Source organism: Schistocerca piceifrons, chromosome 7 (genome assembly GCF_021461385.2).
Source record: "Schistocerca piceifrons isolate TAMUIC-IGC-003096 chromosome 7, iqSchPice1.1, whole genome shotgun sequence".
NCBI classification, from domain to species: domain Eukaryota; kingdom Metazoa; phylum Arthropoda; class Insecta; order Orthoptera; family Acrididae; genus Schistocerca; species Schistocerca piceifrons.
Genome location: NC_060144.1, coordinates 512,428,407 through 512,451,244, shown reverse-complemented (window position 1 = coordinate 512,451,244; position 22,838 = coordinate 512,428,407). Strand labels below are relative to the sequence as shown.

General features: G+C 39.3%; 1 protein-coding gene across 2 annotated transcripts in view; it reads right to left on the bottom strand.

Annotated features, from left to right (window-relative positions):
* LOC124805145 (elongator complex protein 1) overlaps window positions 1–22,832 on the bottom strand; it is a 134,097-nt gene extending 111,265 nt beyond the window's left edge. The window contains exons 1-6 of one of the 2 annotated variants that reach the window (XM_047265613.1): window positions 21,625–22,832; window positions 21,177–21,540; window positions 14,882–15,120; window positions 12,924–13,444; window positions 4,086–4,399; window positions 3,866–4,004 (exon numbers count right to left, since the gene is read on the bottom strand). In XM_047265613.1, coding sequence (XP_047121569.1) covers window positions 3,866–4,004; window positions 4,086–4,399; window positions 12,924–13,444; window positions 14,882–15,120; window positions 21,177–21,540; window positions 21,625–22,771 — 2,724 coding nt within the window. In that variant the 5' untranslated portion in view covers window positions 22,772–22,832. The remainder of the gene's footprint in view (window positions 1–3,865; window positions 4,005–4,085; window positions 4,400–12,923; window positions 13,445–14,881; window positions 15,121–21,176; window positions 21,541–21,624) is intronic. The other variant, XM_047265614.1, reaches the window with a different exon arrangement.
* Window positions 22,833–22,838: the final 6 nt, after the last annotated feature.

Genomic DNA, 22,838 nt, shown 5'->3' with positions numbered 1-22,838 from the left:
AGGAAGTCATAGCCTGGTCAAAATAGCTGATTTACACATTCAAGACCAGGATAATACTGATTGACAAGTAGTGTACTCCAAAGTTGTTTCTTGGACGGATCAGCAGAATGAGGATTGGATATGATGGACCGGGAAAACTGCTTTTAGAATTAGGCTGGTGGAATAATTATGTCCAGTGGATGCCGGAGTGAGAAAGGTGGTGCATTGCTGTAAAGAGTCTGCATCTGAACAAATATGCTTGCCTTGAATGCTGAGTCTATGGGGGAGGGTACATTTGACATTGAAAGGATCACAACTGTCAAAATGTAAGTACGTACTGTTGTATGTTAGTGGGTTTAATGTGAACAGAAGGGTGCAACTGACCTTCAGTGAGGATGAGATCAACATCAAGCAAAGTGGCATGGGATTCAGAATAGATTCATGTGAAATGTATTTGGGAGAATGTATTTAGAGATTCCAGGAATTTTAACAGATCAGGCTGATCATGAATCCATATGGCAAAGATGTCATCAATGTACCTTAAACAAACCAGGGGCCAAAGTCTCATGGATCTGAGGAAAGCGGGGGTCACTTGGAGGCGACATTCCTGGGATCCGTAAGCCTTTGGCCCCTGGTTAAGATACATTGACGTATCTTTTCCATATGGACTTATGATCAGGCTGACCTGATAAAATTCCTAGAATCTCTGAATACATTCTCCCAATTAAATTTCACATAGTGCTGTTCCAAATCCCATGCCACTTTGTTTGATGTTGATCTCATCTCACCGAAGGTCAGTTACATGCTTCTGTTCACATTAAACCTACTAAAAAATGACACTATTTACATTTTTTACAGTTACCATCCTTTCCATGTCGAAACGTTCCCTCCCATACAACCTCGGCATTTGGGGCAGACTTATTTGTTCAGACGCAGACTCTTTACAGCAATACAACACCTTTCTCAACTCAGCACTCGCAGGACATAATTATCCCAACTACCAGCCTAGTTCGAAAGCAGATTTCCCAGGTCATCACAGCGAATCCTGGTACTGCTGATCCGTCCAAAAAACAACTCTGGAGTAAACTACTTGTCAATCAGTATTATTCTCGTCTTGAATGTATTTCATCAGCTACTTCGACAAGGCTATGACTTTCTAAAATCATGCCCTGAAATGAGGCCCATTCTACCCACGATTTTGCCCACCACACCTAGAATAGCTTTTTGTCACCCTCTCAAAGCTACACAATATCCCTGTCAGACCCTATGTTTCTTCTGCACCCATCTCTCTACTCTATGTCTCCTACCCTGCGTCCAGCTGTGCTGTACGACTTACCTTACAGTATGAACCCTCCTACCACCACCTATACCTGCCCTGATAGCAAAACATATACTATCAAAGGGAAAGCCACCTGTGAAACAAAACATCATATTACACCATCATGACTACCACTAAGTTATCAGTTAGGATGAATGGGCATAGGCAGAGGTTTATACTGGCAACACACAAAATCCTGTTGCAGAACATGCTCTAAAACAAGACAGTCGTGACCTCGGTGCCTGTTTCACCGCACCTGCCACCTGGTATCTTCTACCAGATACCAGTTTCTAAGAACTCCGCAGGTAGGAACAGGAAATACAACATGTCCCTGGTTCTCGCCTTTAATTTACATTAATTTCTTCAATCTAGTATTTTTTCACAGTAACTATTCATTTCTCCACTCCTTTTAGTTTTTTTACGTCTTTCATTTTCTGATACATCTATTTTTCAGCCCCTCCCATCTCTATCATATACAATGGACTTAGCTATTTGCTCTTAGTAACTGGTGGATGATGTTTTGGCAGCAATCACTGTCTTTTGTATTACCCCGTCTTCCACAGTCTTCAAGCTCTCAGGTTGTCAAATCTCATCCTTTGCTATCTCCAAGACTCAATCTTTCATTCTCATCCTATCCGGTAAATCTCTCTCGATCTGGGGTCCTGGACAACATTTCCCAACTCTTCCCGTTTTCCTAAACCACACAAGTCATTTTCCTTGACACCCTCTTCCTTCCCCTTCAACCCTTCTGCCAGAAAAAGAGGCCACACTGGCCCCAAAAGCTTGCAAAATGTTTGAATCAAACCAGAGCTGATGAACTGGCAGTCAGTGTGCTTAACCATTCGGTCATGGCACTATAACATCAACTGATCCTAAGAAATTCCTCACACTGTAGGTGCTATAAGCAACACAGAACTTAGAGCCAGAAGGGAAGACAACACATCAGAGCATGCACAGTTGAAAACAGACAGTTATTTCTCTTCTCTGAGTTGATCATAGTGTTGTTGACCATCATTTCAGCACTCAATACTGGTTTCTAGTTATTGCAGAGAGATCGTAACAAAACGTGTTTTCATCTGTTTTGTTTGCACACTAGCATATATTTGAAGAGAAGTGGTATAATTTTATTGTGATTTCTGGCTTACATTTGAACAGAAATGTCAGAATTTTAGTGCAACTTCTGGCTCACATTAAAAGAGAAATGGGATAATTTGAGTGCAGTATTTACAGTGTGCTGTAGCACATTAGCACATGATAACTGGCTGTCTCTGGCTGTTTGAAACATTTCCATTTCTTACCTTCCCTTTCACCCAAGATTCACTGAGAACTGAAAATTCCAAAATAGTAGTAGTTGTGCACTGAGCTACAGAACTGCCTACTGTTTTGGTCTTAATTGAAAAACACTGGAAGTATCTTAAGTAATTACTCATTTTATGCACTTTATTCACTCAATATACACATTTTGATGATCCAAGATATTACTTCCTAACAATGCCATGAAATACACACATTATAGCAGAAGCTCACCAGCCATTTTCTTTGTAATAGCACAATGTTCATGTCACATTATTCATACATGCCACATAACATTACACTATTCACTGCATATGACATGGTCTGTACTCAGCCAAGAACACTGCTAGAGTACTGTGTCGGATCTCGACTCCCGCTGACAGCAATTAAAAAGTTCATGTTTTCATTTATATTATTAAGAAAATTAAAATTAAGAAAACCTCCCTTAAATACAAGGTATGGGAAATCTAAAACCGCAATTATGCTCGGAAAACTTTGGGCTACAACATTATTGAAACAAATTTTAGAAATACGGCATGGTATGAGAACAACTAATGCCCCAAAACCTGATCTTATTTAAATACTAACTTTCGAGAATAATTCTGGGATAAACTAAATAATCTCTCAGCATCAGCAAAAATCTGGCTACAAATCTGGTTAGCTAGCTGTTTCTGAAGATTAAATTCTGACTTAAAGATTCCTGCACAGTGATGAGCTTGTATAATCTCCAAATTGTGACACCTATGGAACTAATTAATTTTACACTAAAGCAATAGCATTGTGATGTTTAGGATTAAAAACTTTGTGAGTGTGTAATAATAATCTACAATACTTCAAGAAATGAAAATACTGAATACATGTACACATCTCGTACAATTACAAGTTGTAGTTATGAGAAAGAAAAAGATTGAGGGGTGTTTATAACATGTTCGATTGTTTCAAATATGGTATACCGGTTGTTTTTTCTCACACTAAGATCACCCTGTTGTGCTTTCCAAGTCCACCATGATATTAGTTACATACATTGTAGTTATGAAAGTATTTACAGTCACAGCATTTGCAAAAATAAGGGAAGATCATGTGAAATCTATAACTGCACCATCAAACATTCTAAATGAGACATAAATCTATTTTCATACAGCGGCATCTAAATAAAAAGAGAAGAAAACAAGCATTATGAACACTGCATGTATGTCAAAAATAAAAAACGAATGTCACAAAAGGGCTCTGTGAGTACATCAGTCAAATTTATCAAATGAGAGAATTTCTCCTTACCTCAGAATACATTTTGTGTGTCTTTATTAGTTCTAAGCACTCATCAAAATGCTCTGGACATTTTGAAATATGAGATAGTGCTGATTTGTACCGTTTTAAATATTTGTCAATGGTATACTTTTGGTAATTCGGTTCCAATCTGTCAAAAAAGTATAACCTTTCAGCATGGAATAAAACGGCAATAACATAAAACTCAATACAGTATATTGTCATGCCATACCTGCGTAACTCATTCAGGAATGGGAGGTATTCCTTAGGGTCTTTTGTTGACTTTGATGCAACTAATGTTACTAGGTCAAAGTCGTAAAGACCAAGTGCAATGTTGTACATCTCATTTACATCGACCATATAAAATAAATATTTAAGAGCTTCATCAACAGATATGTGCTTAGAAGCCTTAGCTTCTTTCAGTGCACATGCCAGATCATCTTTATTGTTTTTACGCACATAACTTGTCAGGACGGGGAAAAGATAAAGTGAAGCATCATCACGCTTCTGGATAGCCTCACGTATCTTGTCACAAACCAGATTAACCTTGAGAGGAAGAAAAAAGAGAAACATTATAAGGCATTAATAAGAACAAATTCAGTTCTCATTATCTTGCATTAAGGCATGAACACATAAATGAAAACTATACATCTTAAGCAGTGAGTTATCTCCTCCTCCCGTTTCATTACTGGCAGCACTAGTCCCCCCTCCCCCCTCCCATTGTCATTACCATCACTATCGCTGTCATCACATTGTATCTGTGGAAGTTAATACAGCCAACTCAAACAATACTCTCATCTACTTATATTCTCAATTAATGTACACATCATTTAAGTCAGATGCATGTACTAGTAGAATTGAGACACTGCCATCTTAATGCAACAGGCAAACATTTTACACTGTAATCAAAGTAATTGTGATATGTGTAACAAAATACCATGCAGATAGCTGGTGATTTTTATTTCCTTCTATTTTTCCCATAACAATTTAATTTACACAAATCCAACATGGGACTACTGTTCAAGAAATATTTTTTATATAGTTCTAATTCATCTTTTTGTAAACAGAAGAAAAACTTAAATTATAAGCCAATAAATCAGAAATAACTGAAGAATTGATATACACTCATTGAAGAAAGCACTGTTTGACTAAAGCTTTCAGAATTATTTTAATATTTCTTTCTTTTTCCTCATTCTTTTTCTTCTTTTAGTGTCTAATGTTTTACAGCTGTTCGTAAGCATCATAGCTATATCACTTCTGTTTGAAAAAGTTCTTCACTTGTGTGCAAAGTCCACATCCGTAAGTTACTGAGCCAAGGTGTTCTTCCTCTTCCTCACCCTCACCCTCTTTTACCAGGTATTTTCATTTACAGAAGGTTCTATTCTCATTCCTCATTACATAGCCAAGATACTGTATTTTTCTGTGTTCAGAAATATCATCAGCAATTTTATCTGCCCATGGCATTCTTAGCAGCCACGTCTCAAATATCTCAATTCATTTGCCCATAATCTCAGTCAAAATCCATGTCTGTTCCACAGAAAAGGATGGGAAATGTGTAGCAACATAGGGATCTTAATTTTGTTTTGATTAAGAGGTGATGTCTCTTGAATGCATTACTCATTTTACAAATTGTTCTCTGACTTTCTCAATAAAGACTACTGTAATTTATCACAAGTTATTAGAATGGCTGTTAATGTTAGTTCCAAGATACGTGTATTTGTTAGCTTGTACCATGAGTTCATCATTACTGTTTAGATTATAGTCTGGTAGGTCTCTTCATTTCCATGAAATATGTGTTTATCACCTCTGTTACAGTTGCCTGTTATTCAGTGACTGGTGTGGGCACAATACATCTGTTTTGAATATTGGTGGCAACAGCTCTACCACTTATTGTGACTGAAGAACAGTATGCACAAAATTAAAAACAAACTTACTGTGAAAGTAATTTTTCATACTGACATCCTTGAATAACATTCTCTTCTTTTCTTGCTGTGTTAGGTGTATATGATAAATTTAGCTGTTGATGCCTTTCTCCACCAGCACTGTCAGTAGCTGACAACCATAACTGATGTTATAGCGATATTTTACAATCAACTGTTTGCCAAAATATGTAGTGGTGATTTAATGCAGAGATCAGAAACTTCTTCATGTGTGTCCTTACTGCCCCTTTTGTGATATTTCTGTTCTGTGATAGATTATAACTGAACCAAAATTTTACTATGTAGTGCATAGTAACTTCAAACTTTTAAGAACCACTATATGTGACATAATTTTGTGTTACAAACAATTTCTTTATTACAAGCCACATCATTTTCAATGCCATACAGTTCTCAGTTATAACCTGTTAACATTTCAGTTGTTTCAACTTCTGGAATTACTTGCTGCTATTATGTGGATTGTGTTCCACACCTACATGGATACTCTGCAAATCACACTTACGTGCCTGGCACGGGGTATATCAAATCACCTTCACAATTCTCTATTGTTCCAATCTCGTCTAGCACGCGGAAAGAGCAAACACGTGTATCTTTCCGTATGAGCTCTGATGTGTTGTATATGATTGTTAAGTATGGAGCTGTTGCATCAACATACTCTGAAAGGAATCTAATTGGTATACAGTCTGGACCAGATGACTTGCTTTTATTAAGTGATTTAATTTGCTTCACTACTCTGAGGATATTTACTTCTATGTTACTCAAGTTGGCAGCTGTTCTTGATTCGAATTCTGGGATATTTACTTTGTCTTCTTTTGTGAAGACATTTCGGAAAGCTGTGTTTAGTAATTCTGCTTTGGCAGCACTGTCTTCGATAGTATCTTCATTGCTATCGCACAGATAAGGCACTGATTGTGTCTTGCCATTGGCATACTTGACATATGCCAAGAATCTCTTTGGCTTTTCTGCCAGGTTTCAAGGCAAAGTTTCATTGTGGAAACTATTATAAGCATCTTATGGACTAAGAAATAACAGTCTTCCTGGCATTCCACTTGTAACACACCGATATTTCATTAATTTTGCACTAAAACAAGATTCTGTGTACTATAGATCTATAGGATATTGGTCTCACTTTGAAACCCATAGTGATTCTTTAAAGGAGTACAAATCTGGATGGGGTGGGGACTATATTTATGTACCCCATATGTTCTGCAGCTATCAACTGCTTCTGGTGTGAAGTACAACAGATAACAACAACACTAGTGTTTAGATTGTATGCGAGTATGTATTTTTCATCACTTTTCCACAGTAGAACATCCACTGTTGGCCATAGTGTGGGACAAGATTTTATATATTCTCTCTGTAAAAACATGTCAGCTCTGATAATAGCCAGCTGGTGCCAGTCTATATCCCATTGTAACTGTCATGAAAATGCACAGGAGGAAATAAGGCTGAAATAAAGAAAGACTGGTAGCTAGGTTAAGGCTAAAGAGAAAATTGTTTTGTTTTGTTTTAGGGTGCAAAAACAACTGGAGTCACACATGCCCATGTCAGAACTATAGAACACAAAGGCAAAAAAGGAGTTAAAAATGACTTCACATTAAGTCCAATCAACAGAAGGAAAGACAGCTAAAAACAGGGACTTGGAGAAGAGTCCATAAAATACACTGAATGGCATATAAAATAGAGAAATGGAGGTCCTGAACTAAAGATTAAATGTCCTTCATCATATTGCTACGACGGGCAAAAAGTAAAACGCGGTCAACAGCCTGCACGTTGTTCACCAACAAGGCCAGTAACTACATTATCAAACCTAAATGAGAATGTAAGTAGTTAAAAAACGGTCCTTCCATAAGGAAATGAACTGTTAAAGGTTGAGGGCAATGGGCACAAAGTGGTGTGGGAGCACCACTTAACAAATGACGACAGCTAAAAAGACAGTGCACAATATGCAACCAAGCGAATACGATCTCCTCGAAGCAAGAGGGCTGAGAGGAGTCCTCCAAGCCGCTGGGAAAAGTTTAATTCTCAGGAGCTCGTTCCCATGACGGGAGGAGGGGTGGTGATGCCAAAGTGACATCACTTGCTGACAGAAGACAACACAAAGATCATTGGAGGGAATGGAAGAACTACCAGGCCAAAAGACAAGGACTGCAGCCTTAGCAGCAGCATCAGTGGCCTTGTTCTCCATCAGACCAATGTGACCACCAGGGACCCACATAAACATCACAGTGGCTCAATCAAGCGTGAGTAAGTAACAGATTTCCTGGACCCATTGCACTAAGGAATGGATGGTGTGCAGCAAACAGAGGCTCTGAAGGGCACTGAGAATCTGAGCAGACGACTAAATTGAAAAGCCAGACTGATACAGGACAAAGATTTCTGCTGTAAATATTGAGCAGCATTCCGGAAGCCAATGACGAAAAATTTACAGGTCAGTGACGAAGGCACACCTGATACCATTGTCAGTCCAAGAGCCATCAGTGTACACAACAGCACTATTGTGAAGTTCTTTGGGAAGGTCGATAAACTTATGAAGATAGGGCGAGGCTGGAGTAGGTCCTTAGGAAGCGAATGAAGGCCATGGTGTACATGCACCACCGCACAAAGCCAAGGTTGTGAAGGGTTCATATCCATCAGGAAAGTGGCAGGTAATATGAAGTTAAGCTGCCGGAGCAAGAGGCGAAACCAAAATCCAGGAGGTAACAGAGAAGAGGGACGCGTTTCAAACTGGAGATCAAAGAAGTCATCAAAGGAGGAGGCACAGGATGGGTGGGTGGGCATGGCAGACAAACAGCATGCATATCTGCCGGAGGAGAAAATCTTGGCAGTATAATATTGGTAGTTCAGCAGCTTCTGCATACAGACTCTCAACCAGGCTAGTGTAAAAGGTGCCAGTAGCCAAACGGATGTCATGATGGTGGGTAGTACTGAGACAGCGTAAGCGAGATGGACACGCAGATGCATAAACAAAACACACAGTCTAGTGAGACCAGTACAAATGGAGGAGGGTGGCCCAATCTGCTCCCAACATGTAGAGAGTATGGAGGATACCATTTCTCCAACACTTGTCATAGGCTTTGTCCAAATCAAAAACACGCCCACAGTTTTATGTTTCCACAGAAAACTGTTCATGAAATGGTTGACAAAGGGACGAGATGGTCAACTACAGAACAGCATGCAGGAAATCTACATTGTGCAGCTGAGGATACATAGGACATTGAGGGACCGCGTACAGTGGGCAGCCAGGTAAGACACATGGAGGACCAACAAACTTTCCTATCAAGCATGAACGCCAGGAATTTCATAGTTTCAACAAATGGGAGAGCAACACGCCCAAGATGTAAAGAGAGTGGAAGAAACCAACTGCACCAGAAATTCATACAAAGAGTTTTGTTAGTGGAAAAGTGAAAACCACTGCTGATGCTCCATGAGTAAAGCAGACTCCAAAGACATGCGAGAGCTCAAAGCAGTCGTGAGGACGCAATTTGGTTTCTGGACACAGCAAACAAGCGAATGCTGCAATTCCAAGACCGGCACTGAGTCCTCTTTGTTGGCTCTAAGGCATCAAGCATTCCAATGGAGGAGAGCCATGACGAGGAAAAGGGAGGTGGGAAAAAATGAAGTGGAATCACCTCAGTTGCAACCGACTGCCAGTCTTTGAAGACATATTGTTACAGGGTGCAGAGGTTGGAGCACACTGCTCCATAAGATCTACAGAGGCATCAGCAGTCTCCCTCTGTCAGTCTGTGGAGTACAGGGCAGAAAAATAGTTGGCGGTGTGCACCAGCGACACAGAGGTCTACTGGGTGAGGGTATCATGTGGCGACACCGTCGAAGAGGATCTCCGAGTTGGCAAAGGAGAAGACATTTTGCTTTTGTTTGATTTCTTGGAGCCTTTCTGGTTGGCATAGGAAGACTCGGATATTTGTTGGCTGCAGGGACATAAGGAGTCTTCGGAAGAATATTTCTTCTGTCCTTTCTGGTCTGCCAGTTGTGTAGCAGATGACTCCACCATTTGAGGTGAAAATTTGGTGGCTTGTGCACAGCTGGAGGAGGAGACAGGGATGCTACTGTAACACTGGATGATTTCACAACCACAATGCTGAATCTGAGGCCATATGTCTACATAGCCATGTTGTTCGTGGAGTGAGATGTAGCAAGAACAGTACTGTAAGTGAAAAATGGTACAACACAGGGTTTCCGACTAGCCAACAACTTGAGAGGGGCCGGGTAAGGCACTTTTTCCTTCAACCGTGATGGCCCACAAATCAAGATACACAGGACAATCTTGGGAGGAGGCTGCATGGTCGCCATTGCAATTGATACAGCAGGGAGAAGGAGGAAGACAATCATCCCCATCAACATCCCTACCACAGGTTACACATCTGGGTGGGTGTCACTAGGAGATTCGAGTGTGGCTGTAACGATGAAACTGGTAGCAGACCATCAGGTTCAGAATGTACGGCCGAAATGTGATAACGTCGCAGTCTGCTTTGATCTTTGACAGAAGCGTCACTCTATCAAAACTGAGGAAAAGAGCATGTGTAGGCACTAATGATGCATCCATCTTTTTCATCACTCTATGGACTGCAATGACACCCTGATCAGAGAGGTATGTTTGGATTTCTGTCTCGGTCAGACCATCTAGCAGCCTAGTGTAGATAACACCACAGGAATAGGTCAGCATTTGATGGGCCTCAACATAAAAGGATAGCCATGGAAGAGCAAAGGTGCAAGCAGTTGTGCTTGAGAATCAGAAGAAGTCTCCAAAAGAAAAGTGACAGTGCACAAACGAGAGCAGGATTTCACAGGGCCAGCAATTGCATCAGCATCTTTCTGAATAATAAACAGATTTACCATAGCAAAGGACTGACCATATTCAGTATGTGAAACCACAAGCAACCATTGTGCAGCTGGGAGGATCTTTGAAGCATGAGCTTCATCCCGTTTACATTTAGTAGACATTGACTCTGAAGATGATGATTGGCTCATTGCAAGAAAATCCCCCATGATTGCCAGCATCTCCGATGGCGCGCTCCTTCCAACTGCCCCCCCCCCCCCCCCTCAGAGGGAGGTACCTGCCTTCAGTGATTATTCACACCTCAGGTCACACCTCCCGAACACCTGACAGAGGGACCAATTGGCAATTTGAGAAGCTAGCAGCTCAGGAAATCATCCCTCCCTGGGCCTAGCCTGTACCAGGGGTATGTGCGAACCCTACTTGTCAACCCGGGGTGGGGAATTATGCATTATCCAATCACCTGTTATCTCCTGTTACAGTCTGAGACATGTGTTCCAGCCTTCAGAAGCACACAGGGAGGAAGGAAAAGAAAGAGTAACCTCAAACGCCAAAGCAGAGTAAGGATAGGAGAAGGGGAATGATGAAAGGAAAAAGGAATGAAAAACAATGGAGAGACTGTTCTGATGTCTGCTACTGAAAATGCAGAACACATTCCCAAAAACATCCCAGACATGTTCCCCATGGGAGGAGAAAAAGAACAGCAAGACGATAGACATGCAGCACAGAAGGGAAAAGATGCTGCAAAGGCTGGGGCCCCGTGGTATCGTAGCACGAATCCGCCAAAGAGCGGTAAGCCCCCTGCAGCGGAAATAGAGATGATGAGGAAATTGCCCTGGGGAATAAACTTCACTAACAAGAATCTTTGCCTGTACCAGAATCACGTGGACACTATCCTCCATGCAACAAAGTGTTGCTCCCGAGTAATTCTTCATGAAGATGATTAGTGCCTCCACTCCACTGACAAACATTCTATTCTGGTGTAAGTGCTACTGCCATATCCCTCCACTAGTTACTACGTAACTCAGGAAGTCATCACTACTCCATGTCAGAAAGACCACCACAGCATATCAGCATTTCAGTTTGTGTTCTCTTCATTAATGCCCATCACTGAATGTAAATATTTCTTCACTTCAGTATGACAGCCACGATTTATAAAACGAAACACTAGTATTTCCATTATAACACGCTTGTTCTATCTAATCACTAAATCAAGTATTTCTACTAACTGAATTATTTTTAATAGTTGTCTTCTCCATTCTTCATCAGGAATGTGCACACTCATCCTACAAACCACTGATACATTTATTATTCTTTCTCCATAGACCTCAGTCTGGTTCTTCAAGTTATCCCCTGCACATTAAAAAAATGACTCCAGACCAAATCTCACAATGGTCACTTTGATTCCAGTTATGTTTATAAATGTCCATCATCACTTCTACACAATTGACAGTCAAATGTAAGTGGTACACATTCCCTGTAAAAACAACAATTACTGTTGGCTATCTACACTGAATTATAGCAGCTCTCAGTGTTGTCAAGATTCACCAATGGAATACACAGCTGGTAGGAAATTACCTCGTTAATAGGCCACCTACTGACCCTAATGCTACAACATACTGGCCAAGATGCTCATTACTCATTCAAATACATTGAACAGATAATAAAAAATTGTTATATTTCTTAACTCCCTTAAAGTCACTGCATTTATCTATGTTGAATAACACACCATAAAGCACTATGATTACTCACTGGTGGCAAACTACACTTTCTGAAAACATTCCACTTTCTTCTGTGATCGTTTGAATTTACACAGGTGGGACAGTTCAATTGACAAGTTTTACATGAGGCAAACTGTGTGATTATATTTCAACTACACAATAATGTAAAAAAGTAGAGGAATGCTGGTGACTAATAGAGCAATAATACAGCGAGCATGGACAGCTATGACTGCATTAAGAATAAAATATGGCTGGTAGTTTGTTTATTGCTGTTGTCCGAAGGTCTGCAGTAGAAGTTACATAACCTGATAAAATAAATGAATGAAAAATGAATAAATAACATTGAAACTGACGAACATATTTACATTGTCCCAGAAAATTGACTGAATAATATTTTGGATATAAAGCCACAGAAACTCCAGTCTCTCCCACTATTTTGTCTCATATCACAGCTGAATGCAATCCATGTGGATTCAAAAATTAGGACATATAGTTACATTTCTTAATGTCTCACATGCATTTTCAAATGTGGGTTGACATTTATTTTCCTCTTGGCTGATGCCAGAACAAGAAAATACGCATGCAAACTTACAATTAGTTTCAATGAAACTAACCTTATCATCAAACACCTTTCTTGTGCTTCCTCCACTATATGAAGCTGCATACATTGTTTGCACTACATCCTCACTGGACAATTCAGAGAGGAATAATGATAACCACGAGGGATTGTGCAAATCCTCCACAAAATTGTCAATGTTGGATAAAAATCTCTCTGGATCATGGTCAAACAAAAGATTCAGATTTATTCGCTGCTTACGAAACAGTTCAAATGCAGAACTGTAGTTAGCAGCATTCAAGTACCGAGCTGCAACATCTAACACTAATGTTCGTGGCGTAACCGTCTCCAAATTTCCACGTGGCATCTGCAGAACAACACGAGTATCAACAGCCACCACAATTCGTGAGCCTCTTTCCACACGTCTGCCACCCTTTTCATGCTGAGCACGCAGTAAACAGTCAAAATTTTCCAGTTTAACACAACACAATGTATGTTGTGATGTAACCATTAGAAGAAATTTTGGTAACACAAAAACAGATGTGATACCACTAGAGACAAGTGCTGGATCACGATCTGCTGAAAAAGAAAAGTCCCATTTAAAATGTAAATAAATTTAAACTTTTACAAACTGATACATAATTTACAACTGCACTCTTGAATATTTCAGGAATAAGGGGACTCTTTTCTCCATAAATTGTAAGATCCTATTAGTCCAATAAATACATATCCTTATCATGAGATTATGAAATTTACCCATTTTTATCCTCCCCTTTTTGTCAGTTGCAGCAACCTAAAAAATCTTCTGGTATGTACTTCAGACAGGATTTGGGATTCTCTCTCTATGAATTCTATGAGAGAAGTCAGAAAATATCAGCAGTACAGAAAATGTTTACTGTTTACATGGCAATTTTAGTATATGTTGAAAAATTTAACTGTCACTGGAGAAGTTGTAAGGTTTTGTTTGCATGCAGATGATCTCCAAAACAGCAAAAGAAAGAATTATGCACATAAATCACTACACTCCTTTGAGTCACACTAAAGTTAGCTAAATCCAATTGTTTTTGTCACAAAGTGCGCCAAAAGAGAGCTCTACTGAGGCTGCAAATAATCTGTCTTCTAGAGCTCTACTGAGAAGGGAACAAAGTGATAGGAAGAATTAGCACAGAGATACTTTGGTAAGGAAGGAGAGAGCAAAATACCGAGTACAGGAGAAGCTAAACAATGAACATCAAAACAAAATCTTAAAATTGTCAAGATGTTAACACTTAGTCTGTGACACATGGCAGTCACACTGTTCTTCGTATGTTGCTAGTAATAATACACTTAAATATTATGTTAGTGCAGTGTCCCCTCCCCCTTCATGAAAAAAGTATGCTCTTCACAAACTAAACTCATATTCAGTCCCACCACCAAGGAAGAAATATGAGTTCAGTTCCTATATGAAGAATCAGAGAACATGTAATGCATACTGATTAGTAGCAAGTCCACCCAGAACTGTATGTGATGAAATAACTATTTCACCATTCACCACTATTCTTTTTGTAACTCAAAATAGAAAATGAGTCTTGAGTTCTGACAGCTTCCAGTAGTGCTGTCCTTCAATTCAAAATGTTTTCCCCTTGTGTTACCAGGCAACATCCAAACCTACTAAAAATGTGAAAATAGAAAGTATTTGCATGCATCCAAACATTATTCGAATGACGGCAAAATAACATGAATCAATCTTGCCCAAACCACATTTTTTTTCAGTAAGTACACTGTAGGTAGCAAACGCCTATCATAAAATGATAGCATTCATATATTTGGTGATTAATAAAACACAGTTTTTTGAGTTTTATTTGGGAATAAATTGTGCTTTCTTCCTCCATCACTCTCACTTCCATAAAACTAATATGAGTTACCACCCTCCTCCTCCTCCACCATCACCACTACACCCTCCCCTTAGCTCATAACCTGGGTACACAGCTGTCTAACATAACACAGAGATCTTAACAATGTGTGTGAATCACTCACCTTCACTAGTCACATACAAATTACCACGGTTCGTGAGTCCCAGAGCGCATTCCGTGTCACCAACAGTGCACGTCAGCATCACAGTGCAGGGCTCTGGCATTGCTTTCCCAAATTGTTCCGTTTTATTCTCGGATGGTAGATATTTTAACATTTGCCCATCAGACAGTTGAATTAATGCAGCTGAACTTGTACATAATTTAGTAAGGGATACAATGCTTCCAGGTATATTCAATGTTTTCCTGCAACATTCAGAAGACACACCCAAACTTGGACAAAATTTCTATGGGTCTTGTGACATGAAAGAAGATTATACAGAAAGGAATCTACCCCAATTACACAAATTATGAAGTTATGTACCTATTACGACACAGTTTATAATACCTCATTAAATGAAAAGAGGACTACATCACTATTATTTCCTCAGATAGACAAAGAACTAGAAATTTAGGAAATACGGAAGCGTCCGATCCCACCCGTCTGCTTTGACCCATGACGTCACAAATATGGCGGAAACGATCGTAAACCACGATTCCAATATGGCACATATAAAGTCGTTACGTACACATTATGAGGACGAAAATACATCGAAAAACAAACACACACACTTTCGACAAAAAGCCTAATGACACTAACGGGACAAGAGCGGGAAATGGAGTGTTTTTGGGTGGGGGGGCAAACTAAATATAAACAAATTTAGACACCCATCCCCATACAAAACCACACAGAAAGACGAAAAAAACCGACATCACAAAACTCCCCAAATACCACTAAACACAATATCATCTGGAATCGGACACTTCCCTTGACCTATATAGTTCAACAGCAGCTCCTGATCCCATAAATTAGGGTCAAACACTTCTCTTGGCCTATATAGCGCAAAAACATCTCCCAATACCAATATACACAGCCACACATTGGGATCGAACACTTCCCTTGACCTGCGCACTGTTAATTTTATCCGTCATATCCATTCCTGAACAAAAACAACAAACGATTAATTTTACTAAAATTACCACACGATGTACAGCGAACAACACTAAATTAACCTTCACACAAAACCGTTAACTCACTGAAATGAATTCCACTACAAACACAGCCGACACTAACAATTCTGGATAATGAGCAAATGCAAACTGAGCCCATTCCACCACACAAACGAAAACCCTGAACATACCACAACACGACGACATCTAGAAACACGCCACACTCACAAACCAAACTCCGCGCCGTCATGACGTCACACACAACAACACCCTTACATCACGGGTCAAAGCCGATGTGTGGGATCGGACGCTTCTGTCGACCCGAAATTTATAGTAAGAGGAGGATCAAGAAACCAATAATTTAAATTAGTGTTATACCCTACTCTCCATTCCAGTCCATAAACATTGTCTTAAAACAAAGAATGTGGTAACAGTAATCAAATACACACTGGTTTCATGATATTAGGGAAAAATTGCAAAAAGGAGATAACTTGGGAAAACTTGAAGCAATGAACAAAAAACTTGTTAACAGTTGCTTGTGACATTCTTGCAATCACTCTATGAGACTGGACTTATATTTCATGTTTAATCAGTTTAAAATGTGAGCTCTATCTAAAGTTACTGCACCCACAATACATATAAAGAAGTAATGGTAACAACTCACTGAATAATAAAACATTCTGAGTTGTCAGAAGGCTCATAAACAAGACCGAAAACTTTGGTAGCTTTCAGACGAATCCTTGTGTGAAGAAAGAAGGGAGATTAGTGTTTAATGTCCAATCAACAATGTAATTTTAGATGGAGTACAAGCTTGGATTAAGAATATCAGTTACACCCTTGCAAATGGATCATATGGGCATTTGCATCAAGTTATTTGGGGGGAATTATGAAAAACTCAAATCCAGATGGCCAGAAGGGGATCTGAACCATTGTCCTCCTGAATACGAGTCCAGTGTGCTAACCACTGTTCCACCTCACTTGGCCCTTTTTTGAACTAGGGTACACGTACAAGTAGTGATTTTTTTTCCCCAATAAGTAACCCTGTCATCATCCTGAAGGTTCACTTAAAACATTGCAATGGTTTACGAATTATAAAACATTGCAATGGTTTACGAATTATGATCTTATATGGGGTGGTATGCCCTTGCCTTCCTCTGCTCTTTGAACTGACTTACCTAGCATGTTATGAGACCTACAGTCCAACATGGATTCTTAACAATGGAGCAAATTTGCATTTCTCATATTAACAAATCACTGCCAGAGATGAAAGAAGCAGTAAGTGTCAGAAAAATATTTTTGTACTAACTGGGTTGAAACATGATACCAGTGAATCTGTAGTCTGGCACTGACTTGCTGAATTTATTCCTTTCCACATGTTTTTAAACAGCAATTAACAAATATGGTAATAGTCAAAATTCAATAGGGGAGCGGGAGAACCCAAAAAACAAAAATACAGAAACCCGTGCAGTCCAGTCTGCAAGTCATATGTATATGGCAGACAGCTGTATAAAAGGGTAGTTCATGTTGTAAGAGTGAAAGACAACAGATGTCATAGCCAACCTACTCCAATTCTATCCAGTTATCATTTACCAGCGATACTAGGATGGACAGCCATTACTAGATTAGAAGCAGACCACAAGCATAATGTGCTTAAATGTGCATGATTCAGTCGTTCTCAGAATTTGGCAACAAGATGAAATTGTAGATTTGGTATTTAGAATGTTCTGTTTAGGAAGTTCAACAGATATGACAAGTTGCAACAATCAATATTCAAATGAACAGAACCACAACAGAATTCCAGCTACAGTCTGGCCCAGTCAATCTGCGACATCACCTAACATTTACTGGTGAGTAGCGAGTCTCCCAAACAGAATCCCATACAAGCAAGCCAGTTGCCTCTTTACCTGTGTTTACTCGTGCTTTAGGTACCTGGGCAATGCACGGTTCTGTTTAAAAAGAATAGCTCAATGAAGCCATAGGGTCATGCCGCACACATCTGCTTTCATGCCCTGCTGTTAATTTGCTGTAATTAATAACCTGTAGCTGTGATCCTGCAGTCAAATACTCTATGCACTGACTAGAACTGCGTGTTAATAGGCCCTGTCACAAGATAACGTATGGCAGCAGCTGTTCACTACCCAGAATCGATCACCAACACAGTCGAATACCACTCATTACCACATGCACGTCTGCTTCCTTCCTGAACTCACGTAAAAGTGTCCAGAATCTCTCCCTTGAGCTCTTCACTCAGAAAGTCCCAGTCTTCACTTGGCTCTCACAGTGTTCCACTACTGTCTGCTTTTCCATTGCCTGAAGGCTGTCCCCACCAAAAATACATTGTTCTTACATTCTAAAAACATGATTTGCATCAACATGATGATTTTCCTATCTTAAACTAATATTTTACAATAATATTTAAATAAAAAAATGTTACAAATACGAGTTGTGTTCAGAAAGTAAGATGACGTTATGTTTTTATGAAAAAATATTTATTTATTCATCAATATTCATGTTGGCCCCTTCAAAGTAATCCCCCTCAGATACAATACACTTGTGCCAACGCTTCTTCCAATCCTCGAAGCACTTCTCATAAGCACTTTTTGGTACAGTCTTGAGTACTTCCAACGATGCAGTTTTTATTTCCTCAAATCTTTGTCCTTTCATGGGGCTCTCCAGTTTTGGGAACAGGAAAATAGTCACAGGGGGCCAAATCCAGTGAATATGGTAGCTGAGGCATGATTGTCGTGTTGTTTTTGGCCAAAAAATCTCTCACAAAAAACAATGACTGAGCAGGTGCATTGTCGTGATGCAAAAGCCATGAATTGTTCTTGCATAATTTCGGACATTTTTTGTGTATTGCTTCTCGCAAATGGCAATAATATCAAGGTAATACTCCTTATTGACTGTACAACCTCGAGGTAAGAATTCATGATACATTATGCCACAGTAATAGAAGAAAATAGTGAGCAAAACTTTGACATTTCATCGAACCTGGCGAGCTTTTCTCAGTCTAGGCTCTCCAGGATGCTTCCATTGGGATGGTTGGGCTTTGGTGTCAACATCATAACCATAAACCCATGTTTCGTCACCAGTTATGACCCTTTTGAGCAAATCAGGATCATCACTGACGTCATTCAAGAGCTCCTGAGTGATGCTCATGTGACGGTTCTTCTGATCAAAATTGAAAAGTTTAGGAGCAAACTTCCCTGACACACGTCTCATGCGCAAACCATCTTAAAAGAAATCCATGACATGAGCTGACTGTTATGCCAACATCCTCAACAACTTCTCTTACAGTAATTTGATGATTTCCCAAAACAATTTTCTTCACAGCTTCGACATTATCATCTGTAGTTGAGCTGGAGTGTCCACAACAAGGTTCGTAAGGGACACCTTCTTGGCCATCTAGGAAGAGCTTGTAGCACTTGTAAACATTTTTTTGTACTTAGAGCAGACTCACTGTATGTCACTGTCAACATTTCACTTGTTTCCATTTTCCACACAAAATTTGATGCAATATCTTTGATCCATTTTTTTATAACAATCGAAAATTGCCGAGCACACTAAAACACATCTAAACTTTCTATCTGTCAAAAAACAAAGTATGCTGTACACTTGAAACTGTGAACGTATGTTCAGAACATATGTACCAACATAACAAAAAACTGATAATCGAATGCACATTGCCTGTGCAATTTGAAAAGTCATCTTACTTTTTGAACAGTCCTCTTATGTAGCTGGTCACACTCAAATCATTCACAACAATTACAAATAAAGGTTTGTTTATAAATAAATACACTAGTATTCTTGTGCAAGTGCTTTCACATAAATTAACAATGAATTGTAGTTGAATTTTACTTAAACACTTACTTATGGCTTCTTGACATAAGAGTCTTTTGGTTTTCTTTTCAATTTTGGTGTCCGTTAACACAAGCGATTGAGCATTTTTAAATTAGAGCAATTTTGTAATAGCACTTGCAAACAACATTTGAATAAAGTTATTGGCAAAATAGCAAACTGTTCATTAAATAAATACACAAGTATGTCAAAATATGAGGTACTGATGCTGTGTTCATTTGCTGTGTAAATGTGGAGAACATAATGTTCTGACAAATTTATGCACAATGAAAAAGATATAAAAGACATCATAGATCAATAAATAAAATGCAGATATATAGCTTTCAGGGATAATAGCTACAATGCAATGCTAGCTTACTGAAATCCCTTGAAGCAATTTTAAGTTGTTTCAGATGTTCATGGTGTAAAATGCTTTACCATGAACACCAGAGCTGTTTCTGACTTACAGAAACAGTTTCCTTTTAACAAGATACCTTTATTCAGAAGAAAACGGTATTCAAATAAGATAAGGATTTATTAATAAAACCGTTGTACTTTTCATTCATGCCAGGAGCACTATATACGGGTCGACAGAAGCGTCCGATCCCACGCGTCGGCTTTGACCTGTGACGTAAGGATATTGTCGTGTGTGACGTCATGACGGCGCGGAGTTTGGTTTGAGTGTGGCTGTCTCCAGTTCTGTTTTATCTTATTTTATTTACTTTTCTGATCTGTTCGTTCCATCTCGTGAGATTTTTTTTTTTAATTTAAAAACACTTATTACTTACTTTAATTATCTGTTTCCTCCAATTCCTGTTTTAGTTTATTATATTTATCTTTCTGATCTGTTCGTTCTATCCCGTGAGATTTTTTTTTTTTTTTTAAAAAAAAAAGACAAAAAACACTAATCAGCTACTGAAGCATCTTTATCTTCTATGGGTTGCAGGGGTTACGACCCCTGGGGAGTTGGGTGGGTATTCATGCATGGCTGTCTTCACTTACACATTGTAGCTACGCAAGGCGTCTAAATTTGTTTACATTTAGTTTGCCCCCCACCCAAAACACCCCATTTCCAGCGCTTGTCCCGTTAGTGTCATTAGGCTTCTTGTGGAAAGTGTGTGTGTTTGTTTTTGTTTCCGCCATATTTGTGACGTCATGGGTCAAAGCAGACGGGCGGGATCGGACGCTTCCCTATATACATAACTTCTGCTCTATCTTACCTGAAATATGTAATGCATCACCAACTCAATTATTTTTTTCAGAAGACTGAAACTTGCCATTAATGAGTATTTTGGTGCATGATTATTGCACAAAAACAATGAAAAATGCAGGGTGGGGGAAGGAGGATTTCCACCACATAGCTTTTACCACACACACAGCACAGGTGTATACGCATCAATATTAATGATGCAGTTTAACACTGTATCAAAAACAAAGATTGTACATGTAAAATTATTTCAAGAAAAAATTCTCACCTGGTTACAATACTTCTATCAGCCAACAAGCTGATATTAATGAGCACTGATGTACATCCCACAGAGACAGTACTTAAAAGAACTTCATCAGTAAGCCAAAGCCAATGATGCATATTCAGACAGTGTTTTATGCCTGAATTTTCACATTCCCATAACAACTGCCCCATACTGATGAGTACATGTTCATTTTTAACTTCTTCTCTCCCGAATATAGCTAGGTCACCATTACACATTATCACACAAAGCTTGTGTAATGTGCTTGAAGAAAATATTACAGTGCTAATAGCAGCTGGCAATGTGAGTGTTTCTCCACACATTGGAGGAGGTATCACTGAATTCCGAAATGATGTTAACAACAATTTTTCTGTAAAAAAAAAAGATATACTTACAGCTATTTAGTACAACCACAACCAAATAACAATGGCAACTGCAAGTATTTGGTAGTTACCTCCATCAATAACTGCAACATCTGCATCACTACAATATATGGAACTATAATCTGTCCCCCAGGACAAATCATACCGCATATATCTCGATCCCTGACATACATGCAGACGTAAACTGATTTCGATATCCCACTGGACTTTCAAGTTTAGTTCACTGTCATCAAACAATAAGTTTTGTTTGAGATACCAATGATAATTGTTGCTTGTCCAGAGCTGCAAAAATGACTGACTGGAATTTTTTTTCTTACATAATACGGCCAGCACGTCTGAATCACAATTCCACGATAGCCAAGGTATGTACACTTCCTGTGGGACGAATGGCAACGAAAATTCACCATGTCGTAGACCATTTTTTTCGAAAAATATTACCTGGTGTTTATTTGGTAGTGTTTGTGTGGATGCTATCAAATTCCCCGAAGGTCTCCACGCAAGACTCATTTCCAGACCAGGTACGTACTCACTTGTGTATTGCAAAACACCTTCACGGTTAAAAATTTTTATTTGGCGAAAGTTGTTACGGTGCAACAAGCTAACACAATAAAGACTGCCATCGCCTCGCCAACTCACTCTGGGAACTGTATCATCACCTTCCGACGGAACAACAGGTTTCTCTTCTGCTCTAGCTGCTGCCTTCCCTTCAGAACCATGAAACTGTGTTTCTTTCTTCCCCCAGCCGACTGTTATGAACTGCTTTTCGCCGAAACTATCATCGTGAAAATCTACTTCATTAACAGGATCGAATGATCCAGTCATAGTAATAATGCTTTCTTTCCCGGTGACAAGAACTATCATTTCTTCGTCGGGACTCCACTGAACTGCAGATACCCCACTGTCGACACTTCCGACACATTCCACTTCCTTGGAATAACTTTCTACAGTTAATATGTCACCGCTGGCTAGCACCAAGCAAACTTCTTCGCTGACAGAATTTACGTTCATGCCTATGATATCGTAACATGTTGTCAAATGACCGAGTTCTTCCAAACTGAGAAAACATTCTACCTCACCGCTCTTAGCAGACAATTTATACACTGTCTTCTCACTATATCCTAAGATGTCACCTGTAGCTACATCTACAGTAAACTGTGAAAACGCATTACTTTCTGGAATATTTAATGCAATATGACGGGAAACCGAAAGATTCCTCATTTTACGATCGTAAACTAACAGAACTCAATCACAACCATGCCACAATGTTGACAGACAGCTAGACGCT